A 14,783-nucleotide genomic window follows, 5' to 3' on the forward strand; every position below is an offset into this window, starting at 1 on the left:
AGCGGGAAAAGGGCATAAAATAGAACCGAAATCATCGAATGTCGATAAACACAGAAGATTAAAAGTAAAAGTAACGAGCAGTTATTTATTGTGACACTGTCACAATGCCGGGCTGAAACTTTTAATCATATTTTTAATTTATTTAATTTAAAATATATGTTCTCCATCTCAAATTCTCTGTCTGTTGCCCCTTTTTCTTTTAAGAATATAGTTGTGCCGGTCATCCATTCACTGCATTCAGAGGGAAAACATTTTATATCGATATAACGTGACGTTCGGTTTGCATCGGAAGTTCGTATGTAATTAACTAGTGTTTCCTGCCCCTAAGATTCCCACCTCTGTTGTCAAGATTCATCTATTTAACTATGTTCTCGAGATAAAGGAAAGACGAACGGAGGACGGCAGGAAATTTATAGGTCTACAATTTTTTTTCAAATTGCAACCCAAAAAGTAGTTGTTCCGTAAATTCGAATCGATTTATCATCACAAATTTTTATTATTAAAGTCCAATAAAAAAAAAAAAACCATTATAACACCGAGCTTTATTTTTGAAGTTTTAAAAATAAGCGTAACATTTTATCTTTATTGTTTTACTTTTCGACCTTGACGTCTGTCAACTTGTAGCAAGATAATCCGACGACATTATTTTTGCCTTCCTTCTGTCGAAACTCGAGCAACACGTCGTAACACCCCTGAGAATAATACAAGAGTTAGCTTTTAAGTAATTCGAATGTGCAAAAGCAATTATTTCAATGCTTACCGGATTGAACATTTTGGGTATATTGGCGCAGATGTGCATTCTTCCGGGTTGGATGTTGTTTCCGTTTTGCAATTTCTTGGCGTAATCCTTTTCCAAACAAGAGTAGTAAGCGTTCTTATCTTTAGCACACTTCTTAACAATTTCCAACACCATTTTCATGCCGAAAGTACTGAAAACAAGTTAAAACTTAACGAATATTTAATAGAAAATTTTCATATTAGTTCGTACTTTGCCGGTTTACAATATTCTCTTTTCTAATATCTTACAAATAAACTTACAAAGTTTTCACGGCCTCACTCTTCTCTTTACCGCACGGTAAGACGGTGAGGAACAAAATAGCGTCGCACGTTACGGGCTGCAAGAAATTTAAATCAAACGAAGCCTGGAAGCTGCTTTCGGACCGAATCGGATAAGGACTGAAGGTGAAGTTGAAATATTCCATTTTGCGGTCGTTCTCGTCGTCTGAAATGAATTTAGAAAGCTAAAAGTAGCATTAGTGTGGATTTACAACGTACAGATTCGTGTGGTAATGTTCCTTTTCTAATTCATTCTCGCCTTCTTCAGAGTCCTGCAGTGTCTTTTAGAGAAACCGTAGAATGTTTGTCGTTAGAATAAAACCAGGCGCCTTTTCCGATCTAATGTAATTAACCTCGTAAAGTAACAGTAATACCTCATGTTCAGCAACTATATGCAGCTGCAAGTTATCTGCCGAAAGGATGCGCTTCTCAGATTCTCTTCAATTGTTTGACTAAACACTTTCTGTTATTACTGACTCCGCCTTGGTTAGAGTCCAAGACAATTTGTTGTAAATACGAATGAATGGAAATAGCGCAATGAAAACAAAGAGAAGACCCAAATATCAGATCGAAGAACAAAAGCGTGCCAGAAAATTTTGAATCTGAGGTGAAAAGGGAAATTCCGAATCTGAAACAGGAGTAGTTTCTCCGCTTTAAAGAGTACGTTTTGAAATTTCATCGAAGCATTCTCCAAAAATATACTTTTTGTTTCCGTTTATAATTTTCTACTCTCTGATTACAGAATATGCCTGTACTGTACATTAATTATAATCATATAGATTTCTGGTCCGAAGCTATGCTGAAAAGAAAGCGAATATTCTGTGAATATTATTGACAAGTATCTATTCCGAACAACTATTCAATTTGCATTTCTCATCGATTCTTATTCGCACTGCAAAAATAAGCAAGTAATGATAATCGAACTCACCGCAATGAAATTGTTCGAAACTCTTTACTTCTGGAAAGTATTCGAACACGGAGAAGAACAATACGGCGCACGTTACAATTCCCATCTTGTTAGGAGTCGCTGAAGTGGAAGTTAACGAGACCATCTACATATTTATAGTCACGAATCCTCTGGCTTCTTTTCTATTGGTGTCGATTTCTACACAAAGAACTGTTTGTAAAGGAACAGATGTTCTTTAACAAACGAAAGCCGATATGTGAGAATAAAGTTATATTTTTTTCATATTTATCCCGATATTGTCTGGCATAAATGATCTGTTTAATAAATTGTTTGTCGACTTTCTTTAATCCGCGATAAAAATTAAGTAAATAATTTGCATAAAAAATACTTGGGCAAATTTTTCGTAACAAGTAATTTCCACAGCGTAAAATTAAAAATGCAAAAGAAATTAGATAAACAGGAAAGGTTTTGTTTGCTTTCGTTAACATGTTCTCGGGAATAAGAAAAAAGCAGGAAGCCAAGTTAGCACTCGAGTTTATTCAGCCATTTTGACGAAAAATAAAAATCTATATTCATAATTAAAGGAGCTTTGTTTTTTCGATCCTTATTAAAATATTAAAATTTCGGGATGTTAACTGAAGGTTGTTGTTGCTGTTGAAGTTAAATATTTTACTTCATAAGTTGGTAAAATTGTATTTTTAATTATTCCACAAATATGTAATATAAGCTGACTTACAATTACTTTTCCAGTTGTTATATAACGGAAAGAAAATATGGCCACGGAAAAAACAATCGAAGTTTGTTATATTTTTGGACTAGGAAAACCTCGAAACGTCCGTAAATACGTAAAAATTTGTGGGTTTTCTGTATGTATACGTGTCAGTGTGTCTGGGGGCATGAATTTTTACCTATATTCGAGCTTAATTAATCCCGTATCCGTTGTTGAATAATTCCGAAATTATTCCAGAAGATCGTGTATTTGCGGAATGGTTCTAGAAATTTTCAGAAAAGCCGAACATTTGTTCGGTTGATACGGACCCACTTCTTAAAAGAGCCCACACTTACGAAGTTAGTTAAGTAATTTATAATAAGGGGCCGTCCATAAATTACGTAAGGGCGATTTCAGTCATTCTAGACACCCACCCACCCCTGTGTAAAAAACCGTAATATTTTCTTTGATCCGCCCCCTTCCATATCTTACGTAATATTTAGGCATAATTTTATAGAAAGATTTTAACAAAAATAAATTTTTTTTAATGAAACCCTAAAACCTTAGATCCAAAATATATAATTATTAATTAGTTAATTAATATGTACTATTATTTATAAAAGACTATGTGAACAAATTTAAAAATATAAAAATTTAATGAATTCGAATAAACAATTTATTTTAAGAACTTTATTTTTTAATTATTAACAATCTTTTTATTATTATCATCATTAATCAACATCATAATATTCATTTTTATATTAATTTTAATTTTCACAAAAAGACGCAAAATACTTTGACAGATGGACTAGCACGTGTAAACAGAAACGTCATACAAAATAAAACAAGAGAGAATAGAAACCACATTCCGTTGCCATATTAATTGCATCTTGGCTAAGGCCAAGAAAATAAACTTCATGCTGCTAAAATGTGCTAGGTTCACCGGGGACTAAATCATAAAGCTTATAAAACTCTATATAATGGGGCAATACAACCAATGCTACTTTACGCGGCCTCTAGGTGGGGGGAGGGGTCATGTAACTAGTAAAAGTCAGTAGCAAGTAAATTACTCTCTCTTCAAAGACGGTTTGCCATCAGAACTGCAAAGTGCTGCAGAACTGTTTCTACTAATGCATCTCTGATACTAGAAGAGCTCCTTCTTTTGCCGCTATGTATTGTATAAAAGGTTCTAAACTACTACATCAGAACTACAAACATCAAGACTCAACGACAGTCTGTACTCCTATCTACGGCTGTTCAAATGCTACCATATTGCAATTACCCTATCTCTGATCATCACCCTGTAAACAAGGTTATCCCCAGGGTACATTTGGTGTCATCTGCTTTCTCCATGGATAACCATGCAGACATTAATATCTACACAGATGGGTCCAAAAGCCCCCTTCGTGTCTGCTCGAGTATCCGTATCTTCCTCCAAAATGACATATTTTGCCCAAAATGTGTTTGAAGGAACAGATACCCCCACATATCAAGCTGAAGAAGATGCTGTCTACCAAACTGTTCAGTGGGCCACTTCACTACCAAACAAAACTATCAACATTTACAGTGATTCTCAGTCTGTCCTAAAAGCTCTATTAAATCCCAATTGCAATAGCAATAAAATCACATATATCCAGCACCAGATTAAAAATCTCGTGTTCCTGGCCATACTGGCATACTAGGAAATGAAAAAGCTGACTTTGAGGCTGTCAGCTGCAAAGGACTACACTCACATCTCTCTCCCACGCAGCAGCCTTAAAAGTTATATTTATTACAACGCTATGCAAAAGTGGAATCAACAACAGTTGAGCAGTAAAACTGGTAGAATAACTTTAGAAGATTTTATTTTCCTAGTGTTGAATGCAGGTTCTCATCACCACTTAGAGATTTAACGTTTGCTACTGCTCAACTACTTACTGAGCATGTATAACCCGGCAGAAACTGCCTCTCGCGTTTGCTCTACAGAAAACCTAGACACCGTCGACCATATGATCTATTATTGTCCAATTTACGATCAAGATAAACTTATTCTGAAATTAGGAATCTTTACGCTTGGTTTTGGGTGGCCATATCCATTCGATAAGCTTGTTCAGAAGCCACTGTTTGATGCCTTTTACAATTATTTTCAAAAAATATGGAAGATAAGACTATTTATAATTTCTGGTTTTACATTTTAGTTCTCACTAAAAACCGAATACTAATTTATGTTTACTTTGTATCATGTTTATGTATTCTTAGTGTTATAACCCATAGGAGTAATGCACTTATTCAAATAAAACAAAACACGCGAGAGACAACTACACGGTCTTTCTCCCATGATAAAAAATGTGACATGCTAGCGTTATTATTCTATTATGTCACACTTGATAGCGTTAGTACAACGAGCATTCTTAATAGAAACCGCCAAATTAAAGCCAAATTGAAAACCCCACCACTCAACGAGATCAAAAAATAAAAATAAGAATATTACGTAAGACAAGATCTATTACCTCCCTACCCTTGAGTAAGAAATCGTAAGGAATCCTTGACCCCTACCCACTTCAAAATACCTTACGTAATTTATGGACGGCCCCTAAATATACAATTAAATGTGATAGAGGAACGTTCTTATTAATTTTTAGTAGATTTTCTATTGTTTGATGCAACTGATATTGGAAAGAGGAATAAAATTCAAATGTATTTTTAAATAACAAAAATTGTTTATTTGTTGTTAAACTCATCGTAGACTGCATAACTTATCAAAACAACATACTCTGAACACCTTATAAATTAGCAGCCGTGTTTATTAAATATTAACGACCGAAAACGTTCGTTAATATTTAATAAACACGGCTGCTGATTTATAAGGTGTTCAGAGTATGTTGTTTTGTTGTTAAACGTTTGTCAGTTTTAGTTTCGACAATTTTTTTGTATGGCTTCGTCACACAACAAAAGTATGCATTTTTTGCACACATCTTCGTTGCGATAATCGTTAGCAAACAAACACTATTAATGCGTAATAATTTCGTGCTTGAACGATACAAAAATACAACTTTGATTTGAGGAGTTTTCGTTCGTGCCTGTCTGCACGAACGGGTTTGGTTTGGAAACCGATGTAAGCATGAATTCGTCCAAATAAACGGTTTTCCGCATGTAAACACTTGTCATCATTTGCCTCCTTCGCAACCGCCCACATACACGGGTTCCCTTAAGCTCATCTTGACGCGGGATTAATTGTATCCCCCCCTTTAAAGTCGGCGAATCTTACAATTATATAAAAAATATTTTTATCTATCTATTAAGAAAAACCATTTGAAACAATTATGAAAGGATATAAAATTAAGTGAAATTATTGTTTATAACCGGACCGGAGAAAAAAATTGTTTTTAAATATTGCGTTTCAAATCCCAGACGTTACGATGCAATCAGCTCTGCAAACGTATGTTTGTTCAGGTGGAGGCGCCCAGGCGTCATTGCAGACGGAGTGACCGCTGTTCGGCCTGTTACTAATGAGTTTGATGCGTTCATTCTCATTTACTACAATACTATTTATATATTAAATTCATCTCCCCTTTCGATACTACCAGGAACTCTACAATACAGAAATTGCAACAAATAATAATAAATATAAGACAATAACATAAAAATAAGTCATAAGCGGTACTTATGACGAGTACCCTTCAAATGTTTGCCAAAAATAATCGTTAAATTCTTATAATTAAATAAATGCCACGTACATTTATGGTTGTGAATTAATAACAGGATAAATTACTTTAATTTAGTAAACTATTTTAATTTTAATAATTCGCCAATTATAAAGAACATATAACTTTTAAGTATAAAATAATAACTAATTAAACTGTTTTTGCATATTTATACGCGTGCAAACCAAGTTCATTCGCATCACCCGCTTGATTTTAAGACTGCTTTCAATAAGCAAATATTGTTTACACATAAACTAGGGTTTTTATTGTCCCGAAGGACATTAGAAATAAAAATTTCTGCATAAATTAAGTGTTTAACGTTATACTGTGACCAAATTCATGGTTGAGAAGAGAAACGCGTTGGTTCATTACGCGTAGGATAAATTATTTTCCGCTTTCTGGCGGTGAAGCGCACCAGAAACAAATTAAATCGTTAAATCTGAGTAAAATATTTGCTTCAGAGTTTCCAATCCGTGAATTTTCGATTCCATTGTTACCAAACTCACATTTGCATAGTCGAACCCGTTTCGAGTTTGGCTAATGAAGGGAAAAATCCAATCTTAGACTTTCACGTGTTTCTTCCTCGCTTTGAAACTCAGTCGACACAATTTATTCATTAACTGGCGCACTAAAAGGACTCCGTAGTCAGTCGATTAAAAGTGAATTTAAGCAAATCGCGGCGTATAGAATCCAAAACTCCGTACGAAAAGAAAGAACCTCGCCTCACTCGATTACAAACATCGATGAATAACTGATGACCTTAGTAACGAACATTAGAAATCTCGGAGAGAAAACGAGAAAACATTCTGTAAAAGATTTAATAATATTTCGATAATATCGATATACATTACAAATTTCTTTGATTGTAATCTTCCGGGAGGAATTTTTACGGCTGAATAGACTCGAGCGCTGATGTCGATTTTCTGAATTTGAATTATACGTGACCAGCATTCAGGTAAAAAAGTGAAATGTTGACTTTACCTTTTGTTTTTTCGTTCATTAATTTTAATTAAAATATACTTAATTAATTAATTTTAAGCTAAACTATTTGATTTTCTATTTATCGGAGAGTATGAAAATTAAATTAAAATTCATTCTTCGAAGAAAAAGTGAAACTTTACTTGCGTGTTTCTTCGACCAGCATCTGTTTCTCGGAAAACAGTCCTCCCCTATAAATAATCGGGCCAACGGAAACCGAGTTATAGGTATTATCTTTTCTCATTCCCGACAGAATTGTTATATCATGGCACGTATGTCGTACGCCTCGGTCTTCTTTCTTATACTAATCCGATTTTCGTGGGTAAAGTGTTACGAAGTATCGTATTGCGGTGAGTGCGTTTTTGAATTTCGTATTATTAATTAAATGATTTTAAACTTTTGCCAAAACAATAGAATTTTGGCTTTATTGGAATACGACAAACTCTTTGGACGCGATCTTGCCGTTCTATCGTAATATTTGTGCAGTTTGGCATTGTTTCGTAATATTGCGTTAATCTAGGACAGCGGTTCCCAACCTTCTTTTGACCAGAGACCGCTTTGATTTCATTCTTGTTAGCAGCGATCACAAGGTTTAAGAAAAATAAACTGTGTCAATCTAAAAATAAACTTCAAACAAAACTTTTAACATAAGTAATCGTTAAACTCAGCAGTAACATGCTTTAACAGTACTATTATAATAGAAAACATAACATTTTTAGTAAAAATTAAATTCAGTTTGTATCAATGTGGGAATAATAATTTGAAATGAATAAAAGTTATAAATTTTTCGCGGACCATATTTTAGCTCTTGCGGACCACTGGTTGGGAACCGCTGATCTAGGAAGACATTTGACACCCATACTTATCGGCAAAATATATTATTTGATCAACCATTAAAAAATGGAAAATCGATAAAAATATTTTAAATTACTGTTTTTAATCGTCTGAATTTTCGTTTGTTAACCATAGAACATCAATAGAATTTTAAGTGTTTGATGATTTTTAATTTACAGCCACTCATTGGTAACTTTTTGTATCTTTCGTAGACGATGAAAAGACTCGAAAATTCGAATTTTCCAACATAAAGGTTGAACCATATCCAATCAAACATGACGAGACATATACTCTTTGGGTAGATATAAATGTTCTGGAAAGGGTGCCGTGCACTGCTTTAATCCAGATAACTGCGGTAAAATGCGGCGAAGACAAGAGCAAATGCGATAAGAACATGTATGTTTACAGAATTTATATATATAAGATAATGGAATTACATCAAATTACTAAGTTACAACGACTAGAAAGTTCTTGTAAAATGTCGAATTACTTCATGTATACTTTCTCTATAAAACATTAAAATTGACCTTTCAGGACAATACCTTTGCCGAAGGGTTTCGAAATGGTTAAGAAATGTATGGGTGATGACAATGCCAAATACCCTTGTCTCGTGGATAAATCTAATATGTTTCATGTAAAAGAAAAGAGTCCTTATCTTGAACCGGGATTAATACACATCTGCATCCATGTACCCAAAATTTTCTCTCCGGTAAGACGCGAATTCGATTAACTTCCAACGAATATTTTTAATGCTCCGAATATATTTTTATGTAATTTTTCTAAAATTTTCAGGGATGCTACGACGCTTATATGGAATTACTAGTATCGGAGCACGAGGTTATATCTTGCTATCGAACTACAGGAGTGCAATTCGTGTAAATACTATTTTCTTGGTTTCACGAATAAAGTAACTTGACACTGCAAAAATGAGAGTAATGCGTACTTCCATTAATTTTACAATTTACGCAAATTAATTCCGTATTTAAAAATTTCCAAAGAATAATTTTAAAATGTTCCTAACGACGAAACGTTCCTTAATTAAGGAGTTTTTTTTATTTCTTGCTTTTCTTTTTATTCGGACACTTTCAAACAAAAGAATTTTGCATTGTTTACAAGTTTTGTACTCATTAGAATTAAGTCAGAATTTACGGTATTTAAACTGGTTACGCGATTGTATGCCATTCGCGAAATAATAATTCACTTCTCTAACGTGGCGTAATTTATCGTTTTCGTTACTTTTACCCCTTGAATGTTGATCGGGCAATAATCGATTCATTCTCAGTTCTGCGTTCAAAGTTTTCATTCCTTTTAAACTGTAGACAGAACCATTAATACTTTCCCGAATGCGTGGCGTTACGTAGAAATATTTCATTTAGTTATAACACTTTGAATTCGATAGTCCTCCACGCAAAACAATGAAATAAACACGATAAAGTGTACGGAGCCGGCAAAGTTCTTGGTCGAAATTCAAATTAGAAACACGTTTCTATCTCTGGCCGCGTGGCAATCGTATCGAAAAGCAATACATAAAAGCGTATAAATCGTGTTAATTTAGACAAATCCGTCAAATTCATCGCGGCATATTGTTCTTGTGTTAGAGAAACTTATCAAACGTGTTTCGCATTAAATATATATTTTGATTTTTTAATATGTTGGAAATGTTCATTTCCACACAGATACGTTAAACTCGCATCGAAATTTGTTTAATTAGCCTTATTGTTTGATTTCAAATTTGCAGTGTATCGCATCATTTCCTTTTACCGATTCAAATTTTCCAATCGTGTGACTTTGTCGTTCTACATTTTCTTCTACTCGAAACAATGAAATATTTCATCCAGGTATGCCGCGGAATACTAATTTTCGTTTAAGCACACTCCGCCAAGCGGGGAAGAAAAACAAACGTTCACAAATACAGAACTTTTGTTATTAAATACAATCAACATAAAAATTACAAAATTACAACAGAATATAGAATTTTCAAAAATTTATTAAGTTTGGGAGCGTCTCCCAGTGTAAATTAAAGCAACAACAATAAAAACAATAATATTTCTTACCTATAACAGACAATATTAATCACAAAGCCACCAATTGACAGATGCTCCCTAATAATTTTATTATACGTCACTACTATTACGAATCCTTTATCTAACTCTAATCCTTTATCTAATCCTTTATCTAACTTTATGTGACTAGTATTGCAGTAAATGAGAATGAACGCATCAAACTCATTAGTAACAGGCCGAACAGCTGTCACTCCGTCTGCAATGACGCCTGGGCGCGTCCACCTGAACAAACATACGTTTGCAGAGCTGATTGCATAATTACGTCCGGGATTTAAAATGCAATATTTAAGGACGATTGGCCTTTATCCATCGAAATTAATCGTAAATATTTCGCTTTACGGCTGTACATCATACTTTTCCTAAAGGGAAAACTACTTGTATATATTTATGTATATATACAGCCCGTAATATAGTAACAGATTTCCTTTTAACTGTCTTCAAGTTATAAGTTTATAAGTTAAAATTAAAAAACTATTCATAAAAGCTGTTGACAATCAAAGTTTATGTGTATGTGTGTGTGTTTATAAACACATGTAGGTGTACGTATATTTATTTTCGAATTAATTTTTCTTTCATTTACTTACTTTAAGATGTATTCAAGATGTATTTAAAGTATCTTCTGTGTATTTTTATTTATGAGTACAGAATTTTTATTAGAAATTAGTGCATTTTTCCAGCAGAAATAAAGAGTAAGCTATAGATTCTGTTTAATTTAATTTATTGATTAAACACGTCTTGCTGCGTTTTGCACGTCGCTTTCTCTTAACAATTTCATTGTTACTTAACACTTCCATTGTTACTTGACACTTCCATGTTACTTGACACTTCCATTGTTACTTGACACTTGACACGGGGGAGAGGGACAGGATTAAGTCTTAACACTTCCATCAACAATGGAAGTGTTAAGACTTAATCCTGTCCCTCTCCCCTGTGGGGAGGAATTTCGAAATATCCGTTTTTAGTGTGCGTCCTCGTGACGAACCCTAACTGTGTACCAAATTTCAACTTTAAACTCCTTACCGTTTGGGCTCTGTACTGATTATTATCTTTATTATTATTATCTACTCGTCTCGATTATATATATAGATCACCAAAGTGAAACGGCCCACCAGTGGCCAAGAGTTCTTCGTTCGCTAAACATTGGGAGTTCGGGAGTGGTTAGCGAATCGTTCGGATGGGCTGGCCACGTGGAGTTTTCCGGGTTTTTCCACGTCTGTAACTCTTAAATAGGGGCCAGTTTCTTTTAAAAAGACCTCCTGGAAGGCATATTCCTTAGGCAGATCGCCCAAGTGTTGCGTTGCCATAACTTGACAAACAGACAAAACCAATGTTTGTTTGTTAACCAACACTCGAACAATGAAGATGTTATATACACGGCAGAATGGTCATTTTTTATAAAGTCTAGAATATTTTCGTTTGTATTACAAATGAGAAACGTCAAGACTTTTAAATGCTCTTCTCGTCTAATGAATTTTGAACAAATGTTTATTAATACATACGTGAAAGTTTAATCCAGAAGTAAAATTCAATTCATGAAAACCAATAAAAACGCTAGTTACAAAAATAACATAAAGACGTTAACGAGTTGTGCATCTTTAGAATGAAAGAAACGCATTATATTCTGTCTGCCTGTGTTTGTGCAGTTGTCGCTATAACACCGTTTGTGTCTTCCCATTATGTGGATATTAAGTTGAAATCGTTTGGAAACGACCGACAAACGTACGAGTGACAGCAGAAATAAACTTTCAGAATGACAAAGCGATAGGTGTCAATTATTACTGGCACGCATCACTCTGGCAGTTTGTGCTCTAGATCAGTGATTCTCAAAGTGGGGGTCGTGAAAAATTGATGCTAGATCAATGTTTTTTTTCAAATATTTTATAAATTTACTATTGAATCATGTTTAGAAATATTAAAAATAAAAAATATATAAAATAATTTTTACTTAAATAAATTGCACATATAAATAATAAAAACAATATGAATATTCATAAATTTGTGCGCTATTGGGGAATCCCCGAGTTCCACTCTCCAACTAGACTATGATAGAACAGCATTGTCATTTGGAACGGTGTTCGCTAGCAGCGTTGCGTCTGTCGGCAAGTCGAATTAGAAGTACAGTAAAGCGTCTTTATCCGAAAACCGATCAACAGAAAGCGTTTCAGTCGGCAAATTCGAATTTCCGCTAGTGCTGTGGCGCTGCAATATTTGGCTGTCTTGGGATACTCCGATATTATTTTAGTTGATATGCGTTTTTAGCTGGCAACATGGCGCGACCACGAGAGGGTACTTAAGGACACTCCAGTATTTGAACGAGACTCTTTTCCCACCGTGAATGGTAAGTTTTGCTTGTTTTTCTGAGGGTTGTGTTGTGCTGAATCGGAACGTTTTGAGACTAAATTAACTTCCGAAATATAATGTTTCTTGGTTTTATATTCTTCAATATATTTATTTTATTTGTGAAAAATAAGGAAATAATTTTTTAAAAATTTCGTTAGTCTTAACATTGACAAAAATTCGACGCAAAGCGACACGCAACGGAGAGAAATTTCAACATGGAATAGATTAATTAAACAAAAGAAATTAACTCCTCCCGAATTTAAATTAATCCACTCCCTCCGGGATGTTTTTCTACACATACTCATTCTTCGGAGGTCCTTTGAAATTTTTAAGTGCAAAAGGGGGTCGCGGACCAAAAAGTTTGAGAAACACTGCTCTAGATCAATGGTTCTTAAATTATACGTTAAATAAAATGAAATGTAGCGAGTGCAATTTAAACTGTATTCATAGACAAAGTTTAAACAGTACGAATTATGATATACCTGTACAATACCCGTGTTTTATGTTTATAATTATAAATGCTTTACAAATATAAACACCAACAAAAACCCGGTGCATAGTAAATAAACACCGACAACTGCCGTAAATAATTTTCAAATAATAATTATGAATTATTAATGAATTTGGCACTAGAGGGAGGCGTTAGGCGCCATCTCGTATTGGAATTAATAATTATAATATGTAATTAATTAATTTAGATTAAACTGCAAAAAATGAATTGGCCCGAAGCGGGACTCGAATCCGCACCTTCCGCTTACCGTGCGGACACGTTGCCAGTTGCACTACCCGGACCTTCGGTCCAAATATACACAGTATATACTAAAACAGGAGATCGGACCGAAGGTCTGGGTAACGTAACTGGCACGGTAAGCGGGAGTTGCGGTTTCGAGTCCCGCTTCGGGATGTATAACAAGATCGCTAATAAAAAAATTAATAAAGGATATTCTTAGATGTAACGATGTAAACGAGAATTCATTTCATTCAAAACCAGTATTAAACTGTTAACTAGGTGTTACAAAAACTTAAAAACACGATTCTAAATGTTATCAGTATATAAAAAGAAAATTACGTCACGTAAGATTACTATTTGGTTACGCAGGTCACGTAACTTAGCGCGTTATTTTTTCGTATGTTACTTATTTAAATTTCCATACTTGTTAACTTTGTACGAACTTAAAACAGATTTAAATATTAATTTTAAAACTCTTTTCACTATTTTCAAAAAATAAGTTGTGAAGATAAAGTTATTGAAAATATTAATATAAAAACAGCCACACATGTTAATTGTTAGCGTTAAACAGAACGTGCTCGGAAAATAGCTTATCACAAGACACGTTTCTTGTTGCCGAGATAGTTTTATTGAAAACTAACGTTTTTGGCCCATTGTATAGGCCATCCTCAGGCTTAACGGGATAATTGAAACATTGGCGTTCCATTAAATAGAATATATATGTTTAAATTCAAAAAATTGACAACGGAAAAAAAGAAAACAACTGAAAAAATAATATATACAAATACAAATATACAATAAAAAACCAAGTCAGATATAGTAATAGAAATACAAAATAAAAATAATTCCACTAATAATACTTTAAATAAACATTGAAATAAATTGTTAAGGTATAATTGATGAAACATACAGGGTGGGCCAACGAAAACGAAACGGCAGTGTTCGTGTTCGTCTAAGTAAATCGCTCGGACAGGTCGATTTTATTCTCGAGGGGACATCTTTTGCAATAAAGTTTTTGCGATTCTGAATACAACAGACAACAAAAAATTTTAAAAACTCATCTATTTTGTATTAACTAAACAAACATTTATTTCGAAAAAAAAATGTTTGTTTAGTTAATATTCAGAATCGCAAAAACTTTATTTAATAAACTAAGCTAAGATTACGTGTCCGTGGCAAACTTTTTGACTATAAATTTCCACGCCGTTGGTAGGCCTTCTGCGTCCTTTGCCTTTATGCATACCTCTTCGAGTTTGCTCTTGTAAACTTCAATTTTTTCACCGATCTTTGCTAATATTGAGAAGCGCAAAGGTTTGACAATAATCGCTTCATCCTATTTTACTATCGAGCCTTGTGTGCCCTCCATATGGGAAAGTGCTGTTGTGTTGGATCTTTTTAATAAGCTAAGATAAGTTAATTGTTAGCTTCCGAAGTACAGTACCCTGCAACAATTAATTAACGGTTTGGAAATCCTAGACTTTAT

At 34.0% G+C, this 14,783-nt stretch overlaps 2 protein-coding genes across 2 annotated transcripts; one reads left to right on the forward strand and one right to left on the reverse strand.

Moving 5' to 3' along the window:
* Positions 1–523: 523 nt before the first annotated feature.
* On the reverse strand, positions 524–2,074 carry LOC136981986 (uncharacterized). Its single transcript, XM_067278411.1, has 4 exons — positions 1,985–2,074; positions 1,039–1,222; positions 761–929; positions 524–692 (listed from the first exon to the last, which is right to left on the reverse strand). Exons 1-4 carry the CDS (start codon positions 2,067–2,069, stop codon positions 591–593), a joined length of 540 nt encoding a protein of 179 aa, XP_067134512.1. The 5' UTR covers positions 2,070–2,074; the 3' UTR covers positions 524–590.
* A 5,513-nt stretch (positions 2,075–7,587) lies between these two features.
* LOC136982010 (uncharacterized) lies at positions 7,588–9,099 on the forward strand. Its single transcript, XM_067278450.1, has 4 exons — positions 7,588–7,683; positions 8,380–8,563; positions 8,702–8,876; positions 8,960–9,099. Exons 1-4 carry the CDS (start codon positions 7,599–7,601, stop codon positions 9,044–9,046), a joined length of 531 nt encoding a protein of 176 aa, XP_067134551.1. The 5' UTR covers positions 7,588–7,598; the 3' UTR covers positions 9,047–9,099.
* The last annotated feature ends 5,684 nt before the right edge of the window (positions 9,100–14,783 follow it).

The sequence above is a fragment of the Centruroides vittatus genome, unplaced genomic scaffold (assembly GCF_030686945.1).
Source record: "Centruroides vittatus isolate TY-2023 unplaced genomic scaffold, ASM3068694v2 contig_8, whole genome shotgun sequence".
NCBI classification, from domain to species: Eukaryota; Metazoa; Arthropoda; class Arachnida; order Scorpiones; family Buthidae; genus Centruroides; species Centruroides vittatus.